The sequence below is a fragment of the Anser cygnoides genome, chromosome Z (assembly GCF_040182565.1).
Source record: "Anser cygnoides isolate HZ-2024a breed goose chromosome Z, Taihu_goose_T2T_genome, whole genome shotgun sequence".
Taxonomy (NCBI): Eukaryota; Metazoa; Chordata; class Aves; order Anseriformes; family Anatidae; genus Anser; species Anser cygnoides.
Genome location: NC_089912.1, coordinates 17,909,237 through 17,932,758, shown reverse-complemented (window position 1 = coordinate 17,932,758; position 23,522 = coordinate 17,909,237). Strand labels below are relative to the sequence as shown.

The 23,522-nt window shown below is 36.6% G+C and overlaps 1 protein-coding gene across 9 annotated transcripts in view; it reads left to right on the top strand.

Moving 5' to 3' along the window:
• Positions 1-23,522, top strand: part of BDP1 (B double prime 1, subunit of RNA polymerase III transcription initiation factor IIIB) — a 55,475-nt gene that overhangs the window by 7,982 nt on the left and 23,971 nt on the right. For 6 of the 9 annotated variants that reach the window (XR_007159206.2, XM_048051357.2, XM_048051360.2 and 3 more), the window contains exons 5-25: positions 191-334; positions 1,073-1,206; positions 1,626-1,720; positions 2,334-2,388; positions 3,031-3,174; positions 5,018-5,305; positions 5,524-5,701; positions 6,767-6,926; positions 8,875-8,951; positions 10,360-10,504; positions 11,231-11,307; positions 11,912-12,068; positions 12,488-12,570; positions 14,158-14,389; positions 14,881-15,068; positions 15,746-15,959; positions 16,474-16,661; positions 19,287-19,497; positions 20,993-21,108; positions 21,777-21,996; positions 22,531-22,712. Coding sequence is in view for 8 of the 9 variants with exons in the window: in XM_048051357.2 (XP_047907314.2) it covers positions 191-334; positions 1,073-1,206; positions 1,626-1,720; positions 2,334-2,388; positions 3,031-3,174; positions 5,018-5,305; positions 5,524-5,701; positions 6,767-6,926; positions 8,875-8,951; positions 10,360-10,504; positions 11,231-11,307; positions 11,912-12,068; positions 12,488-12,570; positions 14,158-14,389; positions 14,881-15,068; positions 15,746-15,959; positions 16,474-16,661; positions 19,287-19,497; positions 20,993-21,108; positions 21,777-21,996; positions 22,531-22,712 (3,288 nt within the window). In the remaining variant the exon portion in view is untranslated. The remainder of the gene's footprint in view (positions 1-190; positions 335-1,072; positions 1,207-1,625; positions 1,721-2,333; positions 2,389-3,030; positions 3,175-5,017; positions 5,306-5,523; positions 5,702-6,766; positions 6,927-8,874; positions 8,952-10,359; positions 10,505-11,230; positions 11,308-11,911; positions 12,069-12,487; positions 12,571-14,157; positions 14,390-14,880; positions 15,069-15,745; positions 15,960-16,473; positions 16,662-19,286; positions 19,498-20,992; positions 21,109-21,776; positions 21,997-22,530; positions 22,713-23,522) is intronic. The other 3 variants (XM_048051358.2, XM_048051356.2, XM_013201680.3) reach the window with 3 other exon arrangements.

Here is a 23,522-nt window from a genome sequence, read left to right as displayed (position 1 = left end):
TTTTCATTTTTATGGTTTTGGACTTACTCATTTTACAACAGAATGAAAAGCAGATTCCAGAGTCTGTATTGACTGACTTGCTTATAGGTTACATTGCTGAGTGGTTAAGCTGTTAAACATCTGGCATACAGAGCAGCAAATTAGAATGCTGACAAAAGTAACCTTTTTGCTTGGTCTTTTAAAATTGTAGACAGGAAGAGAAAAATACTCCTGATCGTGAAGAGGAAGATGAGGAGGAAGAGGCAGAGAATGGGGAGGACAGTCAGGATGGTCCGCTTCTAGTTCCTCGTGTGAAAGTAGCAGAAGATGGTTCAATTATTCTGGATGAAGAAAGGTAAATTCTCTGCTTGACTCGTGGACAATATATGCTAGATTGCTACTTTGTTTGTAAATAGAACAGTTATTTTGGATAGGAAGAAACATGAATGTATTAATATGATGAGAGTTGAGCTATCCTAATTAAGAAAATAGTGCAAATATGTGTCAAAATATGAGTAACGATTATCTTATTATGTATCTTATTATCTTATTATGTCTTAGTAGTGGCAAAATTTCTCTCAGAAATGTGGTTTTAGAGAAGGATAGAAAGGAGGGTACCATGCTTTGTTACAGGGAACACTGAGAATTTGTCAGACTTCCAGATGTGTCCTATCTAGTTCACTTCTTTGATTCTCACAGTTTCAATAATCTGCTCACTGTTGTTCAGTTGTCGATATGATTTGCTCCAGCTTTATATCTTTCATGTTGCTGCTCTGTTCAGCTGTCAGTGCTTTCAGTAACTTTGCTTAGAATATGACTTTTAAAAGTATTAGGCTACCAAATTACTGAGTTCTCAAAATGCATTATTACCATGAGATTTAGGCCACGATGTAAAAGAATTTGGAGAGGCCATTGTGTGGTTTTGCAAAATAAATTCTTGGATGTTAAAAAGACAGTCTTTTTTGGTAGGTGTTTTAATTTTCTGTTTGTACTAACTCTTATAAAAATGGAAAAAAGCAAATTTATAAATGCCAACTATGTGTCTTGCTAGTGATATTGTCATATAAGTCTCTTTCTGTGTTTGCTTTTCCAGTTTAACAGTAGAAGTTCTAAGAACTAAAGGTCCTTGTGTTGTAGAAGAAAATGATCCTATCTTTGAGCGTGGCTCTACAACTACGTATTCCAGCTTCAGGAAAAGTTTTTACACCAAACCATGGTCAAATAAAGGTGAGAATACTTTTGGTTTCATGTTTTGAGTGTACAGAAAAAAAATACCTGTTTCTGCCAATGCTTTATATCTGATGCATTTTATTCCCAATGAAGTTGATGGATCTGCTTAAGTGTGACATGGTCTCAACCCAGGAATTCTTTGCAGCAAGCAGAGCTCTGATGTTTGCTATGAAAACAGGCAAATTTTTTAAAAAAGTCCAGTGCCTTTTGTAGGGTACCCATAACTACTTCTGTCACGGATGTTTAGATGCTGTTGAAATGCTAGCGTGCTTTATCAGATGTGTAATTTTGGATGAACTTGCCATCACTGTCAGTAATCTGAAAGTTATCTATCTATTTGTTTTAAGTTTGAAAATTGTTTTTAATTGTGTGTGTGTTTGTATGCATAACTATTTTATTTATTTGTTTTCTCCCAGAAACAGACATGTTCTTTTTAGCTATCAGCATGGTAGGAACAGACTTTTCCTTGATTGGACGATTGTTTCCTCACAGAGCCAGAGCAGAAATTAAGGTAAAGATTAAGGCACTTAAATCAACTGATTAAAAATGTGTTTTCACTTTTTTTGTTTCTCTTTTTCTGTTACTATGCTTCCTATCGGTATTGGTAATTTTAATGCTAATTGGCTCTGTAGCAGAGGTATTAATAAATGTTTCCAGGAGGTGATAAGAATCTCAAATACAATTGTTCTGAGTTGAATTCTGATCAGCATATCTAGTAAATCTAACATGTCTAGGCACAGTTTGTCTTGATTTTATTTTAATTGAAAAATGCTGATAAACATAGTGGATATTTGGTTAGGCTCTTTCGTGTTGCCTCTTTCTTGCTATCCAACTGGGAAAATCTTCTGTATTTCGAAGTTTGCCTAGACTGGAAGCAAGGACAAAGATGTCGAAAAGAATCAGAAACTATGGCTGATGATATGTATTGATGAAAGAAAACAAACTTTAGCTTTTATATGTAAAACTGAATAGCAAACTTATGTTCTGTCAGCGTCCTTGCAAGTTTTTACAACTTTAGATTGTAGAAAATTCTGTTGCATTAAAGAAGTCTTACTTTGATCTGCTGTATTTTACAGTATCTTGTTGCATTTCTTGCTTACTGAAAAGGACTTTTTTTTTTTTAGAACAAGTTCAAACGTGAGGAAAAAGCAAATGGATGGAGGATAGACAAAGCTTTCAGTAAGTAAAGGAAGCATACCCCACCCTACAGTGAGTCAGTTATGTGCTAGTCATCTTTCTTCAATGTCATTTTTGTGTTTTGCCGTGCTTGAATTAATTATATGACTAGATTATTGGTCATAGGTGAGTTTAGAAGCTGGGGAATATTAAATTTTTTTGAGAAGTATGGTTGACAGTAAAGATACTTATGTTTATTTTTTTGTTGTTTTTCTATATATCTGATATGTGAGATTAATATACCCTTTTCCGTATACATTCAGTTCATTATCCTAATTCATGGTAATTTTTAGCACAGTTACTAATTGTGAACTGCTTTGAGAATTTTTAAATGCTTTGTATGTTATCTGAATGAGATATATAAATCTTGAATCAGCATGTTAACATATTTCGTGATACTATGGTGAATACTGTGACCTTTTTACTGTCTGTTTTTTAAAACCAAGTTGCCGTAATCCTTAGTTTTTTCACCTCTAGTGCCTGGCCAGGTGATGCAGAAATTATTTTCAAAAGATTCTTTGTTTAAACATATATAACGTCTGTATTTGAGGCCATAACCTGTACTACTGAGCATTTTACAAAGTAAAAACTTGGAAAAATTCTCACCTTTAAATTTTTTTTGATTTCTTTCCTTTAATCTGATAGAAGAAAAGCGGCCCTTTGATTTTGAATTGTTTGCCCAGCTACTTGAGAAAGTCTTGGCAGATGAGGAAAAGAAGAAGCAAAAGACTGGTAGAAACCAGAAGCCAAAGGAAAAGAAGCCACCAAAGCCTCGTAAGAAGCCAAAAGGTATTTCAAAAGAGTTCTTGACAGCTCTTAAGAGCAGTGGTCAGTAATATGTTGCTAGCAGAAGTAAAATCATGTAGCGAATCTCTTCCTTTCCTGTTCTAGACAGAGTGAGAGAATCCTGGCTTCATAGTGTATTTATTTTTCAGATGTAGTTCATTAATGTGCAGGATGGTAATCATAGAATCATTTAGGCTGGAAAGGGCCTTCTAGATCCAACCTTCAGCCTGACCTTCCAAGTTGCATCACTAAACCAGGACCCTAAATGCCACGTTCACACCTCTTAAATACCTCCAGGGACAGGGGCTCTACCACTTCCTTAGGCAGCCCATTACAATGCTTTACCACCTTCTCAGTGGAGAAATTCTTCAGAATATCCAATCGAAACATCTCCTGGTGCAATTTGAGATTCGTTCCTCATGTCCTGCCTATCCTAGTAATAGGTAGCAGCCAGTTTCCTAAGGTGCTTTTTCTTGAGGCAGGAATGTAAGACAACACTGAGATTAATGATTCACTGGTCTTGAAGTACTCTAATTCTAAAAGGAATATTCTACTTTAAGTTTATAAGAGTATCTGCTAATAAATTTACTTTTAGAATCCTTGGGACAAAACCGTTTTTTGGCATGTTCTCTTACTTTTTAATTACATTTTTCTTACATTTTAAACCATTTTTAAAGATTCCGTTTTCCCAATACTTAGTTTAACTCCCAAGTCTGAATGATTCTTTTTTCCTCCCTCCAGGGAGTCTTGTAGAAATAGTTTTATTTCCTGGTCTGTTCAAAATTAATGACAAAGATTCAATTTTATTACTATTGATCATGATATAGTATCTTATTATTTCTGTAACTGTGAAAGATTCTTTCACAAATGTGCTTAAATGGAAAAATGGTTGTACTGACACCAGTTTACAAGTTCCGTGCTGATTCTGAGTTTCTTTTTGAATATTTTTTCCATAAAAACACATTTCTTTGTAAATAGTATTGTGGAACAAACAAAAGAACAACCCTTTTAAGGAGTATGCCAGCTAGGAAGCAACATTTCAGTTAAATTCTTAAAATTGATGCAGCTGTTTTTCCATAGCCTGGATTTCAGATTTGATTAAGTAAAATGTTCCACTGAAAAGGTCTTAAAGTTGTTTGTAGAAATTATGTTGATAAACTTTAATGGTAGCTTAAAGGTATTTTGTGGAAAGCGATATGAGAATGCTTTTCTACTTCTACTGCATTTTAACTTTCTTACTTAACAAGGGAACAAGTTAGTATACTAATAATAAAAATGATGGGAAAAGGTGTTTGGTGGTTGTCTGATGTTCTGCATAAATTGAAGATGATGACAAAATGTTCTAGAAAAGGGAGGAAGAATTTTGGAAATGCCTTAAAGCCAGAAGAGAGCTTATGAATTATTAACTAGATAATAATTAAAGTTTCTTATGTAAAACAGGAATTATTAATTACAGTATATCTGTTGATCAAAACTATGTTTTCCTGACATAATTTCTGTAACCATTATTATCCCTTTCTGCAGAGATACAAAAATTCTGCTTGGGAATAACAATATCTGTTTTTACTGGACTCAAAAATGAATATGTAACCTGGTAAAAATATAGGAACAAGAATATTTGTTAAGTGCATCCTTTATCGCCTTTATGCTAGTGGAAGTGTTGTCCCCTGTACAGAATGTGTTTTGTGTTTAGTGTTGAAGTAAATCTATGCTGAAGCGTTTCTGTTTTCTGGTAAGATATTGACACTGAAGTATGAATTCACAAGATGTTACTAGTGAGAATAACTTAAAATGTATGATTCCTAATATTCTACCAATGTATTAACTGGGAACCACATTGTCTCAGTAGCAAAAGCTGCCAGCACAGAAACTCTTGATGATCAAGATGATCTTCAAGAGGGCAGAATTTCTGATGCAGAAACAGAAGCAGATGCTGTGACAGCTGAGAAGGAAAATGAAGAATCCTTGGGCATTTCTGAAGAGGCTGAAGAACAGGTTGCATTAGAGCCAGCATTAGTGAAGAAGAGAAAAAAAAGGAAGAGAAAAGATGATCTTGAAGAGGAAGTGGACAATCCACCAGAACAGCTGGCTGTCCCTTCAAAAATTGAAGAGGAAAGGAAATCCTCTAAGAAAAGTAAGAGGCAAAAACACTTTAAATCTAGACACTAAATCTAGACTAAATATATTTTAGGTGACAACATTTTTCTTAAATCATAATAACTGGTAGTCATGCTCTGCTGGGATTTTTTTTGTCTTAAATTAACACTTGCTTCACAGTAGCTAGGATGCAAGAACTGAAATTCTTAAGCTGCTGCCCAGAATGTCCACATTTATTTAATTCTTATTTATTAGCAGGAAAAAAAATGGCATGCGATACAAGCACTGATGATCGTATTACCTGCAGAGAAGAATTGGACGCTGTTATTGAAGAAAAACAAGATGGTCCTCATGTTAAAGAGGAGGAGAGATTACAGTCCTGTTTACCAGTGGATGACATAACAGAGAGAGAAAGTGATCTCAGTTTATGCAGGTAATGTTTGTAGCGGAAAGCTTAGGAAAAATAAAAAGTGATTTGAAAGTTTTAGTTGTAATGTAGTTTTATTTTTTTGTAATACTTTTAATATTTGTTCTTACTGTCACATTAAGTAGCAGAGAATGGGCAGTTTTTTAGATTCTAAGGACTGTACTGGGTAAAGAGCTTTTAATTTACATGGTCAATGTATTCTCTACCCTGATGCACTGTTCTCGGAAAATAAATTTACATTAATACCAAAGTTCTATCTAAAACTCCTTTCATCATGGGGTGGGGAGGAATGGATGTTCACGAAGCCTGTTGGATTATCCTAACTTCTAATATTTCTCTCAAAACGCTGCTTGGTAATGTTGTTAGGTATTGTTACTGTACACCTGGATTTTTTTTTCCATTTTTGATATATATTTTTTGTTGTTGTGGGAGAGGAAGGCTGCTTGGATTTTAGTGCTGAACTTTGGCAGAGAGGCGGGCTTTTGTTTTGAATCTTGGGTATTCTTTTACTAGGAAAATAAACAACCACAACTTGTTTTGTTAAGCGTTGATATTAAAGCAGTAAATTGAAAAAGTCGTTATGAAGCTGTTGGTACTATGTGATCATTTTATATGCTCTGTAACTGCTCTGTATAGTCACACTGTGATTGTTTTGTTATTTTATACAGTTTCCCAGAAACTTTTATGTGCTTTAATTCCTCATTGGAAGTATATGAAAGAACAGTATTTGTCCTTGAGCTCAGCATAGTTACAGAAGATCAGGGAAAAAATCGTCTGCATACAGTGTTTATATCAGTAAAGTCTGTTTGTAAAACTATCTAGTCTAGAATACTCAGGTGAGATTTTAACATCTTGCATTGAAAAAGTACAAAAGTTGTTTTAAAGCTCACATCGTGGGAATATCACTACAATTTTTCAGATTCTCTGAAAAATGTAATTATTAAATATCAAAATTGCATACTGCTGTAAATATAAATTTTTATGTGGAATTTGATGTGTCTGTAAACAAAAATAGCTTTTTATCAGAGTACACTAATATTGTGGTTTTTATTGTGCTTTTATTGATTTCAGTTTTCAAGATAGCAATGATGTTATACTTGCAACAGAATCTGCTCAGCTGGGAACTCTAAATATCCCAGATGATATATCACAGGAAATCCAGCTTTCAAAGTTGCCAGTTACAAGGATTAGAAATGAAGAAAGACAACCTGAAGAAACTAGAGAAACAATGGTATTTTTATTTTTGTGAAATTCTAACTTCTTAAAATCTTTGTCTTTCTTGTTCAAAGTGTTTATGTAATTCAAAGTTGCTTTTTGGTTGTGTTTTTTTTTTTTTTTTGTCATGCTTTTACCATCAGGAGTGAAAAAAGCAACAAGCTTGGGAACAACACCAAAATCTAAATATTTTCAGTGTTGTTAGCTTTAATGGGCTGTTAATACTAAACTCGTTCAGAGAGTATACTGCTCATGCCTGCCTTACCTTGCAGACAATTAAAAAAGCTGAACGTTTTGTTTATTCAAAATTAAAGTAGTACAACATCAAAAGTAATGATGTATTTCTTTAGAGCAAGTTTCCATCGGTCTATGCTTACTAGCGGAACATTGGCAGCTGAGCAGGATGATCATTGCATTGTTCGTGCTGCCTCAGAATGGAAACTTGTCTAAACTTTCACCTGCTGGTACTGGCTGGTTTGAGGTGTTCCAGAAAAGATAAAAAACTGGACCAAAATTAAGTGGTCTTTCTTCAGGTATATTCTAATCAGTTCCATCCGTTTAGAAACTTCCTGAGACTGCATCAGACTTTTTTTCATAGCCTTTAGTGGGCCATCTACTCATGATTTATTTAGCAGCTTTTTTTGCATTTCCCTTTACATTTGTTGTCAACTGCATAGTACAGCTGAGACTTCCTTACTTTAATTATTCACTTAGTAAAAAAGCATACTCTTTGGATTGTTTTAAGCTTCATGCATGTAGCTTAATGCATTGCACTCTACATCCATTGTTATGTTACTGTTCATCATCTTCAAGCTATTCCTCTGTTATAAAATCATTTTTACATCCATTGTTATGTTACTGTTCATCATCTTCAAGCTATTCCTCTTTTATAAAATCATTTTTTTCCCTCTGTTCAGCATTATTTTTTTTCAAGCTGGAGAGTCTTAACCTTACACTTCTCCTTACGTAGAGACCATTCTGTGCCTCTGATAATCATTCTATCCTTGTACTGTTATGTTGGTTTTGGAATTTAATATACTGTTTGAAGACTTGTATTTGAGCAAATTAATCACTTTTTCTTTGTCTTTCTAGGACAAAGAACAGTCTTATGGCTAAACTTTACAGTGAGAGATTAGGAAATTTGAAGTATTAGTGTTTTCCTAAGGGCAAATCATAGATTAGAAACAAAATCATTTAGATTTTGTTTCCTAAAACAATGTCTTCATCGTAGTGGAAAACTAACTGCTTACAATCTGCACAAATAGTAAATACACATCGTTGGGAATGTTAGAACAATGCAATCTCCTGATACTAGTTGGAATGATATTTATAAAAATCAGTGAAGTGAACAGGGCAATTCTTTGTATACATCTGTCTATCATATGGTACATAGTAGCCAAAGTAGACAAGCTCAGCTCTCTGTCCAATTAATTATGCTGTTTGACATGAGAAAGGGTAAAAGTAAATGATTTTGAAAGATCCTGAATGTCAGTTCTAATTGTCTTGGCCTGCTGTGGTTGATTTTCTTTACAAGTAGTGTGAACAGAGATCTAAAATTAGAAATACTCAGCCAACCAGTAATGTGTGAAATGTAATTCTATCAATACGATTAAAGAAATGAATAAAGTAGAATGAATAAAGTAAATAGTGCTTATATGCAGTAGATTTTTATCTTAATTCAGTAGATAGGTTCTATAAAAACTTCACTGTAATTGGGATTAGTTTGCTCTTATCACATATTCCCCCCCCCCCCCCCCCCAGGGTTATGGTCCGTATTCTTTGGGAAACTGGTTTAATACTAGACCTGGAAACTAGTACTAACCGATATTGCCTAAGGAGTCTGTTATCAGCTTCATTCAGTTAAAAGACGAAGCAACTTTGTTAGTGTTTATTCTTGTTAACTTACAGCAAAGAGTTCTTCATGTTTATCAATTTCCACACCATTTATTTTTCTTCTTACTTAGAACGAAGACACACATGACTTACATAGACCAGAGGAAGAGCAGAGTGCATCAGAAAGTGATTCTCTGCCTGAAATAACGTAAGTAGAATTAGATTAACTTGTGGGGGTACTTGTGCTAAACCTGTAGTGACTTCATTTGGGTATAATTGTTTCACCGGAGTAGGTTCAACAACATAGTAGATTGTGATGATATTTTTTTCATATTCAAGGAAGTTTTTTTGATAGAAATTCTGATTGCTGAGGAGCAAGTGATGCTTTGACTAAAACTTAATGTTTGGACACAAGAGAGAGGATTAACTGAGATTAGAAAAAAGCTAGTCCCTCTATAGTGAGTAACAGCAAGAAACTTCGCTGAAGAAGTTTTGTGATTTTATGGGTGAGCCTTTGTTGGGAAAGTTGATCTTAGAAAAGGTCTTCACTGTATTCTCTGAAAGTGGCATATGGCCATCAGAGCTTATTAGCTGCACACAGCGCATGTGGTGTATCGAAACATTCCTGACTGGAAATTTTTGCTCTTTGGAATTCGAGAGTGTAAGTTGAGACATACCTTTCCAGAAGGTACCCCAGCTCTGTCTCAACTGCACTCCTTTATGAAGTTAATCTTTGTGACTATTTCCTATACTTATCTATGTAACTGAGCAGTGATGTTTAAACAACTCTGTGCTCAAAGTTTCCATTCTATGTGATCAGAGATGTAATAATCAATGGTATAATTCTTTAAAGTTGATTCTGAGATGGTCCACTAGTTTATGCTAAGTTAGAAGCTCTTTTAAATGTGAAAGTTTCATGCTTCTGCTATTCCTTTACTGATGGGCAACTCACTTGTAAAGGCGATCAAAGTTTCATTTACCCTGTTCTGGGAAGAGTATAAGAAAAAGTAGTAGTTTCCAATCTGAAGATTATCAATCATCTATAGGGCTCTGGCAAGTAGCGTCTGAATCCTAAGATTCTGTATTGCAATAGTTAATAGGATACAGAGATTGATACATGTACCCAGTTCTTCAATAATGTATGGTACTCACCAGTAGGACAGAGTTTGTCAACATCAGTTCATAGTTCTTGAGCAGGGTAGGTTTGAAAGGGGATGGAGGGACAGAAAAAGGGATTAGCAAATTTTGTATATCAAATAGATCTGCTTTACTTTGGAGCAGATTTGTTGTCTCTGTTGAATTCGGTAAGCCTGTTCACACTGGTGTCAACTGTGAATCCCTAAGAGAAGAAGTATTCCTATTTATTGAGAATCAAGAAATGCTTCCTTCAAGTATTTTTAAGTAGATTGCACTGAAGGCCATCAAAGGTGTTAAAGTTTATTTGAGATTCTGTGCATAAAGTAGTAATGCATATTACATTTTTCTGCCGTAACAGTTTTCTTCAGTTTATTGTCTTAGTGTATTACCAATGCAGTTTGTGCTGCTCTTGAAGTACATCTTGGACCACGTAGTGTTTTACTAATAGTAACATAAACTACCCCTTTTTATGTCTTAAGTAAAACTGAAAAGCCAGCAGAGAGAGGGCACTTGCAAAGACCTAAACCCAATTTCATGAGATCCTCAGGAAAGAAAGAATCATCAAACCAAGAGAAAATGGAGGCTGAGACTTCCTCTCCAAAACTTGTGAATACAGCCAAAAAGGTCAGAAAGAGAAACGTTCCTTAATATGCTATGCACTTGTTGCTGTATCCATTTTGATCAGTGCTGATCCTGTAGACAAACTACAGTGTAATATGTAAAATTCTGAGAACTACCTCTGAGGTATCTATCTGTGCATTTGACCAAGAATAATATTTCTTGCTTTGCCTTTTTTTTTTTTTTTGGTTGGGATTGCATTTATTTTCTTCATAATAGCTTGTGTAGTGTTATATTTTTGGATTTATAATGAAAATAGTGCTGATGGATGTTTTAGTTATTGCTGAGCACTACTTATACAGAGTCAAGGGCTTTTCTGTTTATTGAACTGCCTGCTATCAAGTAGGCTAGAGGTGCACAAGAAGCTGGGAGGGACACAACCAGGACAGATGACCCCAGCTGACAAAATGGATATCCCATACCACAGGACATTGTGCTCAGCATTAAAGTGCTGGGAGGTGTTTGCCAGGGCTGCTGTTGTGGAGGGACTGGCTGTGCATTAGTCACCAGGTGCTGGACAGTTGAGTTTTGCATCCCTTGTTTTTTCTTGGTTTTGATTTTCTTTTGTTTACTTTTTTTGATGCATGAAGATGTCTGTATGTCAACCTGTGAGTTTCTTAACTTTTACCCTTGCGATTTTATTCCCCTCCATCCCTCTTGGGGGAAAGTGAGTGGTCGTGTGGTGCTTAGCTGCCTACTGGTGTTAAACCACACCTCTTGCCTTAATTGCAGTGCTCTGAGCAAGACAGTAGAAGAAACAGAGATGAAGTCACAGAATCGGAGAATATGGATTTGGATATGAAATCTGAGTAAGTATTGAGATCACTTTTCCAGTTTCATAGCATTATTAACTATGTCTATAATTGTTACTTCATTCTGCATAATGCTGTTATAAAAAGACAACAGTAAAGTCAAAAACTTAATATGAATCTTAAAAACAACTTTGGCATTTTCTTGGATGATTCCAGTAATGGTATTACAGTAGAAGATACGTGCTTCTTTTCTGGGAAATTGCAGAAAGTATTACTTCATAAAGTACAAACGTTATTTGGAATTTGGGTGGAAAAAAGGTGATAACGATGGCTTGGCCATCCTCCCACCTCATCTACCAGCTGATGGCTCCATTTCTGACACTTACAGGAGCAGCAATGGCATGCAGTCTGTTTGGGTTCCTCACTTGTGTGATAACTTCATATCTTTTCAATAACTAGATAAATGAAGTTTCCACACCCTTAAGACTGAATAAAGTTTGGTACTAGTGTGAAGGAACTCACTTAATTGTATGCAAATCCTTCTAAAGACAACTCAATGTAATATTGACTCCCAGTAAAGAAAGTTGCACAAGTCATTGAATATAAGGCTTGAATATTTGAATATGAGAATAAATTTCATTGTTTTGAATCCTTTGTGCAGAGAGCCTGAGAAAACTGTAATTGGAATGACAAGAGTTAGAGGATGTCGACAGAGATTTAAGCCTAATGTTACAAGAGCATCTGGAAGGAAGGAGCCTGGGAACAGTTCAGGAAATGATAAAATGTCTCATCCAGAGTCTAAGGAGGGAACTAAAAAGGTACTTCGTGGAGTAAGATAACTGCAAATAATATGTTAGCTAGAAACCTGTTGGATGTAACAGCAGCATTCTCTTTTTTTTTCTTTTCTTCTTTTTTTTTTTCTGAATATGACTAGGAATTAGCACTTACTTAACCAGTAGTGACTATGATTACTGTGCAGGGACATCAGCTTAGCTGGGAGATTGTCACACAAATAGGATATGCCAGTAATCTCTCATGTCCTGCAGCAAACACAGCTTTATTTGAACTAGATTTTACTGCACCTTTCTGACTATGTGAAATTCAGTGTGTAAGAGTCCGTATCTGTCATGAGAAACCCATTTTGCACCCTGTTAGGGATAGTTACCTGATCTATTTATTAAGTGCAGCATTACCTAACGGAAAAGAATTAATGTTTTAATGTTCTATTTTTGTTCAGAATATTGACCAAAGTAATAGGTCTGATACTACCAGTGGAGAAGCTGCAGAAAAAGATGATAAAATCCTGGAGACAGTGTCTCAGTAAGTATATGAAAAATGAAAAAAAACCACCAACATGTTACTTTCCAACAATTTGCTGTACTTCTTATGTCTGGTAATATTACATAGTGTGGTAGTTATAGAAGTTTCTTGAGGAATTTCTGCAATGAGATAGAAATTGAGGGAATCTTTTTCTTTATGCATGAAATGAATTAACCATTTTTGTTTATAAAGCAGTGCTTTTAAATGAAACATCAATCATGATGAATGCAAAAAAAAGGAAAGCTAGTCCTTTAAAAACTATAACAAGCTTTCTTTAATAGCTTTAGTACTGAAGTACCACTATTTCAGTGGCAGAAACTGACTATTTAAGTAACACTAATCAGTGCTTATTCTTAAAGTGTAGTTCTTAAATCACAGAATCATGTAGGTTGGAAGAGACCTATAAGATCACCTAGTCCAACCTCTGACCTAACACTAACAAGTCCTCCACTAAACCATATCACTAAGCTCAACATCTAAACGTCTCTTAAAGACCTCCAGGGATGGTAACTCAACCACCTCACTGGGCAGCCCATTCTAATGCCTAACAACCCTTTCAGTGAAGAAGTTTTTCCTAATATCCAACCTAAACCTCCCCTGGCACAACTTTAGCGCATTCCCCTTTGTCCTATCACTGGGCACGTGGGAGAACAGACCAACCCCCACCTCGCTACAGCCTCCTTTAAGGTACCTGTAGAGAGTGATAAGGTCGCCCTGAGCCTCCTCTTCTCCAGGCTAGACAACCCCAGCTCCCTCAGCCCCTCCTCGTAAGAGTTGTTCTCCAGACCCTTCAACAGCTTCCTTGCCTTTCTTTGGACACGGTCCAGCATCTAAAGTGTTAGGTGTCTCTCACAAGGGCGAAAAAAGTCTAGTGTGGACAATTTAATGTGAAGGTAAATTAAGAAGTATGTCCTTTATTTCTCTTCAGTGGAGAAATGACAGCTGTAGTGTAAGAGGAGAAATGTGCTTTATGAGAGAGATTGTAAAAAAAAAGAACAAAAACTTTTTTTACTACTTTGTAAAGGGGAAAATAGCAGTGTGGAGGACAGGTAAACTGGATTTAATCAGATAGAAAAATAATTCTTGGGTTGCTTCTTTCATCATGAATCTTTCTTGATATTCTTGCTATATAACTTGGCCTTCAGGGTTTAAATGCATAGAAGCACCTGGTAGTTGTAGGTGCATCTGATATAAATAACTCCATAATCTTACTGACATAATATATTCTCTGAATGTTTATGATTTAAATGTGTCATACCCTTCATTAAACTAGGTTCATTTGCCCCTAAACCAGATGCAAAAGAGTATCAGAAGAGCCATTATGGGTCAGGAAACTGTCTAGTGTGGTATTCTGTCTTCAATGGGGAAAGACAAAAAACAATGCAAGCATAAATTCTTACTTCTCAAGTACTTTTTCAGTCTCCAACAGACACTTCTAACCTCATTGTTTCATGAACTTAGTAATGCATAGCTCCACTTTAAGAAAGTGTATCTTAATAAATGCTTGAAAAAGGAAAATACCATTTCTTTGGAACTCTTACAATTTTAAATGTCTTAGATGCTTACTGATCTTATATATTTTTCCAGGTCTAATGAAATAACCAGTTCACAAGAAGACAGCAAACTGAGCGTGCTGAAACCAACACCTCTAAAGAGAGGCCGAATGCAGAGACCAAAACCAAATCTAGGCAGAACTGTTGCACGGAAAGATGACCAATTACATAAAAAAGATGCTGAAGAGGAGAAAGCTGAGAATGGAGAAGCAGAAAAGGTTGTGATACACCATAGAGATGAAGACAGTGGTTCGTGCCTCAAAAGTGTAAGTTTCTTGAACGGCTGCATAGACTGCATAGGTTTTTGCTGGGGCCCAAATAGAAGCTTTTAGTAATAAATATCTAGGTACATACTGCTTAAGTTGTAAGCCTGGCATTTGTATAACAAAGTCTTTCAGGATAAACTGAATTGTCATAGAATTTTCTAATGCTTGCATTTAGATTCTGTTTTCCATGGAGAGAGAGATTATATCTCACATTGTTGTGTTATGGGTGATACAGCTGTGAAAAGAGAAGTGTGGTATAGAAAGCATGGTCTTGGAAAAGAGACCATTTCAGGTGGAAAGTATATAGAAAAATAACATTTTAAATTTTTAAAGTATCTAGTGGTTTCAGTTGAATGCACCGGGAAGTAACGGATCTTTTTGAGCATTTTTGTAAGAGCTACTAAAAAATAACCTTTTGTCCTCCTGCCCTTCTAAAGGAGAGGTTGGCCAAATCTTTTTTCTTAATAGAGTGAAACTTTTATTCCCCATAGGATGTGATGGTTCATGAAGACCTACAGCCATGCATCGTGATGTTAGAAAGGGATGTTTCAGCAGATTCTGAGGTGAACTCGTTACGTGCAAGGCAGTGCTCCCAAGAAAAGTCCTCAGAAGCTGGAGGCTGTGAAAGTGTAAAGGGATCTTCAGATGACATGATAGTTGTTTCAGATTTCAATACAGGGTAAGGTTATTTTTTAAATGGAGTGAAGGGATGGTTCAAAGCCATCAATATCTCTAGGCATTCCATACTTCTGCATTCAACTCCAGAATCAAATACCTTGTTACAGATATAAAACTTGCTTTTAATCAGGATTATACTAGACTTAAACAAAAAAACAAAATCCAAAAGGTCACGGTGACCCCAGTTTTCAAATAAGTATCTAAATGTTACTGAATTCCCATGCTTTTCTACTCCATGTTGATCCTACCAGTACATCCGTATATGCTTATGTAAATCCCTGAGCGTAGGGCTTGGTTTCCTATTAAGCTGTCCTTAGAAAATAATACATAAATAAATCTATTGTGTAGTTCTGGACATGATGAGACAAAGAAAGGAATTTTTAAAATACTTACATTCCTCTCAGAGTGTGACTGGAAGTTGTGGTTGTTCTGAAATGGAACATCAAAATGCTGTATCTTATAAATAGGTCAGCAAAGATAAGTAAAAAAAGAAGCAACATGTTTCTTTTGTGTGTTTGATATGTTCTTTTTTCACAATGTCAGTAAGTTTGCTGTTGCTCTAAGAAAGTTACTGTGTTTTATTTGGCTAATGCAGTGGACAAAATAACATAAAGTATGTAATGTATGATTTGGAGAACTGTCCCGTGCCTTTGACTGTTGTTCTTTTTGCTTTCACAGGGAGTCCGGTCCTGAGAAGCAAGAGGAAAAAAATGTTGTTTCATCAGCGCGGCTACTGAGGAGTCGATTCCAGAGACCAAAGCCAAATTTAAGAACAATAACTAGTAGAAAGGAAGTACTGGATGTGAATAAAGATGTATCACAGAAGCATAATAACAAAGAAGAAAGTTTGATGCAGTGTGATGGTGAATGTAGTAGCCTGCCTGACACAGATGTAAGGCTTTTCTTTTTCCCCCTTTTAGTTGGATTTCAGCTTTTGAGTTTATGGAACTGAAAGAAACATCTGATGATTTAAAACCAAAACAAAACAGATTAATCTTTTCAGAAATGATCTTTTTTCAAAAGTTAGGATTTTGTATATGAAAACTCCTGTACTTGACTGTATGTGAGGAACACGTACAATCCATTCTGTATTTCCTGTTATGTGTACAGCTATCTTTTTAACTTGGATTTGCAGAGATGTTAGGGAAGAAATAAAAGTGCTAATAAAAGATGGCAAAGAAGAAATCTAGATTTCAAGGTGTTTTGTTTAAGAGACAAGTGTGTGCTCTTCTTGGAAGGCCTGGGAGGTTATCAGTGAGCAATGAAATGAAGGTGGACTAACTTGACAGGAAACACTTCGGGGAGTGATTAGTACAGAACTTTATGGACGACATAACATATCTTATTTTTGGTTTTGTCTCTTGACTTTCTCATTTGTGTTTTCTTTCTTTTTTTTTTTTTTCCAGAAAGCTGGAAAACATGAAGTCCTGAAATCATTGGAATCCTTAGGAAAGGAAAAGTCATTTGGCCCTCAGGATGCTTCTGAGAGGCCAAGTTGTAAGTACCCACAGACATTTCCAAGATCAGAGGATGGTGAACTGAAGTCTTACCTACCTGTAGAAAAAGAAGATGAGACCTCAACTACTACTGTTGGGTAAGGGCGTAGCTAGTCAGTTTCATTCTTCACTTACAACAAAGGCATTTTAAAAGGAAATCATTGTGCTGATGGATTTCTAATTGGCAAATAAAGTCTAATAAAAATACCGAATGAGGTGTCAGCTCCCATAGTTTCAACACTAGTTGTATTAAAACTCCAGTTATTGGTATTCTAAGCATTAAATGAGTGAGCATTAATTTTAGGATCATAGAATGATTTGGGTTGGAATGGATCTTTCAGGATTGTGTAGTTCTAACTGCCCTGCCATTGGCAGAGTCATCTTCAACTAAATCAGTTGGCTCAAAGCCTCATCCAGCGTGGCATTTGAACACTTTTCTGGATGGAGCATCCACAACTTCTCTGGACAACCTGTTCCTGTATCTAACCACCATCATAGTAAAGAATTTCTTTCTAATATCTAATCTAAAGCTCCTCTCTTTTAGTTTAAAACTGTTACTGCATGTCCTATCACTATAGACCTTGGTAAAGTCTTTCTCTCTTTGTAATGAGCCCCCTTTAAACGTTGAAAGATCTCCCAGGAATCTCTCTTCTACAGGCTGAACAACCCTAGAAACAACCCTAGAACTGTCTTTCCCATAGGAGAGGTGCTCCAGCCCTCTGATCCATCTTTGTGGCCTTCCATAAAGGAAGAACTCACTCCCAACAGGTCCATGTCTTTTGCTTTAGGTCCCAGAGCTGGGTGCAGTGCTCCAGGTGGGGTCTCACTAGAGCTGTGTAGAGGGGAAGAATCATCTTCCTCAACTTGCTGGCCATGCCTCTTGACGCAGCCCAGGATATGGTTGGCTTTCTGGGCTGCAAGTGCACATTGCTGGCTCATATACAATTTCTCATCCCCAAGTTCTTCTCCGTGGGGCTGTTTTCAATCAATTTAGCCCTAAGTCTGTACAGATATTGGGGATTGCCCTGACCCAGGTGCAGAAACTTGGACTTGGCTTTGTTGAACTCCACGAGGTTTGCATGGGCCCACTTTAGCATGTCCAGGTCCCTCTGGAGGTCATCCCTATCCTTCCAGAGGATCAACTGCACCACTCACCTGGTGTTGTCTGCAGACTTGCTGAGTGTACGCTCAATCCCACTGTCTGTGTCATTAACGAAGATATTAAATGCTATTGCTCCCAGTATGATCCTTTAAGGGACAATATTGTTACTGGTTTCCATTTGGACGTTAAGCTGTTGATGGCAACTCTTTGGATACATGCACCCAGCCAATCCATCTAACAGTCCATGCATCAAATCCTTATCTCTTGTGTTTAGAGGCAAGGGTGTTGGGACTATATCAAAGGCATTACAGATATCAAGGTAGATGACATCAGTTGCTCTTTCTTTATTGTCCAGTGCAGTCACTGCATTGTAGAAGGCCACTAGGTAAGTGAGGCATAATTTGCCTTTTGTGAAGCCATGTTGATTGTCTCATCACTTCCCTGTATTCCATATGTCTTAACATAGCTTCCAGGAGGATCTGCTCTGTGATCTTATCAGGCATAATGGTGAGGCTGGTAGTTCCCAGTGTCTTCTTTCATACCTTTTTAAATTTTATTTGTTTTTTATTTTTTAAATGGATGTGACGTTTCCCTTTTTCCAGTCACTGGGGACTTAGTGCCATGACTTTTAAAACATGATGAAGAGTGGCTTAGCCAGTTCATCTGGCATTTCCCTCAGGACCCTGGGATGCATCTCATCTTATGTCCCATGGACATCCAGCTTCCTCAGGTGGTCTTGAACCAGATCTTCTGTGATGGGTGGGACTTCATACCCCCAGACCCTGCCTTGAGATTCAGGGACTTGGGAGATGTGGGAAGAGCAGTTGTCACTGAAAACTGAGATAAAAAAGTGGAGCACCTCAGCCTTTTCCATGTCAGTTGTTGCCAGATCCCCAGATTCATCAGAAGGGGTACGATTTCTATTGTGTTCCTTTTCTGACTGATGTCCCTATAAAAACCCCTTCTTACTTTTCTTCTCATCCCTTGCCAAGTTTAGCTATAGCTGAGCCTTAGCTTACCTGATCTGATTCCTACATTCCTGGGCAGTATCCTAGTATTCTTTCCAGTGTGTTTGTCCCTACTTTCACTGTCTGCATTTCCTTTTTCCTGGGCAGTATCCCAGTATTCTTCCCAGTCATGGTATTCGTACCACAAGGTATGAAACCAACAGGATTTCAGTGATGGTGATCAGACTGTAGCTTTCCAGCTCGACAGTATCTATCAGCTGCTGTTTGTCTCCCATGCTGTGTGCATTGGTATAGAGACACATCAGATGATTTGTCAACAGTCTCACCTTCTTGGTAAAATCTTTTTATAGGGCTGGAGGCATTCATCCCTTCTCTTGTAGGTGCACTCTTCTACTTTATTGCTTGTGAGTATAGAGGAATTACAACTCTTAATTCTGTTGTGGAAGAAATTAGGAGATGAATGGTTTGAAATTTTTGCTGAAACAAAGGTTTGTTGTGCGTAACTTACACTCAACAGAACTTTACATTTATGTGATGTCTTTTAAAAACTAAGCTGTGTGCTATATGTTAATTTCATAAACCTGTGTTTTTTAATGACTTGCTTTTGTATTAAGTTTCAGATGTTTTTTTATTTCTGTATGACTTATTGATAGAAAAAATACAGCTCAGGAAGGAAGTAAACAAACACTTCTTCAACCTGTCCAGTTTGTGAGGGCCCGATTCCAGAGGTACAAGCCAAAACTGGGAAGAGCTGGTGGAAAGAAGGAATTACAGATATCAGAAGATAATGAAGGGGAGAACAAGTCTGAAGCAGATGAGTTGGAACTGCAAAAAGATGAGTCTGCCAGTACTGTGTCTGCCATGGTAAGTCCGGGAAGAATAATTACTTTGCTTTCAAAAATGTGGCTCCAAGTTGCATGTTCTATCATATGAAGTTGTATTAAAACATTTAAGTTGCATTCCCTGAGGCAGAGAGACCATATGATATGAAAGAAATTCCCCAAACCATTGTATGCTGAGGTTTTGCAGGTACAAGATCAGTGAAGTCTACAACTTGCAGTATTAATGTGTTCTGGAAAATGAGATCTTATTTTGTTTGGATTACATGATAGAAAAAAGGATTATGCACATTTACGTAAATAGAATAGAAGTTTATTTTATAGAAAAATGGGCTTTTTGCTCATTTCATCTTTTCTGTTTAGATTATTAAAATTTGTATTGAGGAATCCAGAAAGTATCAAGAGAAGGCAGAGGATAGCTATTTTTCTGTAAGAGTGAGTTAAGGTTTTATTAATTTTGAAAACTTTGGCTTCACCATTATAGTGCCTGACACTTCTCTACTTTACACAGGTAAATAGTCATATTTACATACACTGTGTGTCCCACAGACACTTTACTAGGCACTGTTAAAGGTACTGAAATCCTTGAAAGCCAATATAGTATCAACTCTCTGTATTTGTTTTGTGGGTTGCACATGAATCATGTCATGGATGCATGCATGATTGTCTCTTTATAGACTCCACTTAAATCTCAAATGTAGCTAAGCTTTGTAAGAGTGACTCATTTATTTTGGAGTGGTTGTAGCTCTTTTTATTCTTGAACCCATGCACAGCTAGCTTGGAACGCTTGTGTGCTGTATTCCCAGAGCAGAGCATGAGCACGCTGCCCCTGTTTCAGTGCTGCAGTAGTATCTCACTCCCAGCTGAGAGAGTTGCTTGTGGTTTGGCTTTGGCTATTCTAGACCTTTGTGGCCTGTGAACCATGCATGTACATCTGCTTTGTCCTGCACAAATGTGCAGATTCACAGCTGCTCTGATGCTTTTCTATACTATTGAAGCTGTCTCAGACCTGGAGTGCTGTCAGATGTGTTTGAGCGGTTTCTTTGTGGAACCGATGTAGCAAATACAGAATTAAAACTAATAAACCCTTCAGAAACTGAGGTTATGTTGTAGTGTGTTGGATGTGTCTGTATTGTACGTGACAGCATCTAAATTTCAAAGGTGTTTCCATTTGAAAAAGTATTTTTTTCCATCATGCTTTGTATAATAGAGTTGATTGAATGCTAAATAGAAGAGTGCTACCCACTTGCTTGAGTGCCGATGACAGTGTTTAAGAGCCTAACTGTAGGTAGCCCAGGACTGAAAAGAGTTATGTTCCCACTTGCCTAGAAATTGCATTATGTGCTCAGGAAGATTGCTCTCTATAAACACGATTTCTTTTGTTGATTCAAACTGGGAAATTAATGCAGAGAAATAGTTTGTGTTTTTATAAATGCACTTCTGTTTTAAAACCTTCTTTGGTTCTCCTTTTTTACTTGTGCTACAATGCATAATGCTTTTATTTTTATTGCAAATCAAAGGGTGAAAATGAAGCTGTATTGCATCAAGCAAATGTATTGAGCAATGAGGAACAGGCACAGCAAGAGGCGCTTCAGGTGCCATGTATTTCTGAAAACATATTGAATGAACAAAGCAGGTGAGGTTAGAGTTTAGCAAAAATCACGTGAAAAGTTTTTATTTGTTGCATAATAAGACACTTTTGCAAGAGTAAATTCTTTTGTTCATTTTGAGCTGACTTTCTATGGTGCTTAGTTTTCAATGCCTACAGGCAGTTTTGTCCCATGTTTTCAGGGTACTCTTTTTAATTAAGGTGAACTACTTGTCATTGGTTATCTGGCAAGTACTTGATCTTGTGGCTCTTTTGATGAAGCTTTTCTTTTACTGGGTTTGTATTCCATGTACAGTGTCGTACACGTAACAGATAAATTTTGCAAAGTATTATAGTTTTGTCTTTTACTGATCCCAATGTGCTGTCCTATTTTACTGTCATTCTTGATAAATTATGGTTTTAAGCATGTGTTAGCATGTAGAATCTTTGTTGGTATGGTTAGCAACACAAATTTCTTGGTATTGAAAATGTCTTGATAAGTGTTGTTATTCCTGCTTACATGTTAACCACAACCAAAAATGAGAAATTTGCTTGACAAAATATTTTCTTGATTTTAAGTAGGATACAATGTATTAGAATTTCTAATACTTTTGTGTTGATTCAAAACTTAATGAATGCAAAAATGCTATTTTCCCTCCCCAAACAAAGTCAAGCGATGTCATTTATTTTTTAAAAAATCTGTTTAAATACACTAGTGCTGAACAATCCACTTCCCAAGAAGGCAAGCTGGGTGCTCTGAAACCAGCACAGCTCATAAGGAACCAATTTCAGAGGGCCAGACCAAACCTAGGAAGAACATACAGTGAAAAAGAATCTCCAGTGGCACAAAATGTTGCTGCTCCAATTGAGGAAGAAGCAAATAAAGGAAAAAATCATCCTGTAGCAGAAGACTCTGAGGAAACACTTTCCTTAAAAGTGAGAATTCTGTCCAGATATTTCTGACTGTACTTTCTGATGCTTGTCTTTGCACCAGCTGTTTTTGAGACATCTTAATAAGCTGCTTTAAACCTATAAATTAATTCTGGACTAGTAAGAATTACATTCTTGTTTAATACTTGTGCCCTCACAAGAGGTTTTTTTTAAATAATGTATTAATGCCACATAATACGTGGTCTTCTGTTACCAAATTTAAAGACTTGTCCTGCTTGTCCTTTAAACTTAGAAAATTCGGTCATGTACATTGTAAATGTTTACCTGTAGCACATGCTCCTTTTGCTGGGTTTCTTCTGATTCCCTTGGTGGTTGCTTATGAAAGACTATTGATTCTAGTATATGTTTTGTTAAATATCTCCTTTAAAGGAACAAGGAGCAGTGATGTATGCCATAAACTGCTTGAAAGTTTTTAAGCAAAGTTTTGTCTCAAATTGATGACTGTATCATAACTTGCAATGCTTTATTTTACAGTTGATGTATTTTGTATTAATATATGTATTTTTTTCCAATTTTAAGGATGACATGGAAAGACTGTTGTTTGTGGGTAATTTGGCCAAGGATGACAGTCTGGACATGAATCCAAAAACTCTGTGTTCACAAACACTCTATTCCCCTAAAAAATCGCCGAATTGCCACAGGAAGGGAGAGCAACATCTAATTACACATCCTATAGGGAACATTCAAGATTCCACCGAAAGGTAAAACTCCCTGTTGACAAAACAAAATATTCTTTAAAAACCTGGTGTATTTTTCCACTCATTTCCATTCAACACTTGAAGTTTTGAAGTGCAGGCTCTGAGCTAGTTCTTAGATGCTACAAGCTGTGAAGATCACTAGGTGGCATTCTTATGCGATTTAAGAGTTTTTAGCAGATTTTTTCTTAAGGCAATTTTCCTTATAAGAAGGTATTTCACAGGTGAGAGTTTGAGCGAGTAGAGTTTCTGTCTGAATTTCTCACTAATACCCTATTAGGGTGCAGTGCACTACACATGTGGATCCTTGAAGACTGCAGTGCAACTTGCGCTTACTTATGAATGAGAACATTGGTGGGCTTGATGTCTTAGATGTATTCTCAGTCTCTTCAATTTTTTTTCAGGCAGAGAAATTCATGGAATTATGTGCAGTGACGTGATCCTTTAGAAGGGATGTTTTTTATATATGTGCCATATAAGGCAGATTGTACCATTCACAAACATTCATTTAACAATTCTGAGTTACATCTTTTGCTCAGTATTTACTGATATGGAGCAACCTTGAGTGAGTTCATTTTTCTGTTCTCTGAAATCATATCCCACAGTCTTTGTGCAAGGATTCACAAGACAAGGGATTTATTTTAGTCCTTTTTGCTTCTGTGATGGGGAGAATTTCAGAGAATCACAGAATGGCTGAGGTTGGCAGGGACCTCTGGAGGCCATGTGCTCAAGCAGGTTGCCCAGGACCATGTCCAGATGGCTTTCGAAGATCCACAAGGAGGGAGACTCCACAGCATCTCCAGGCAGCCTGTGCTA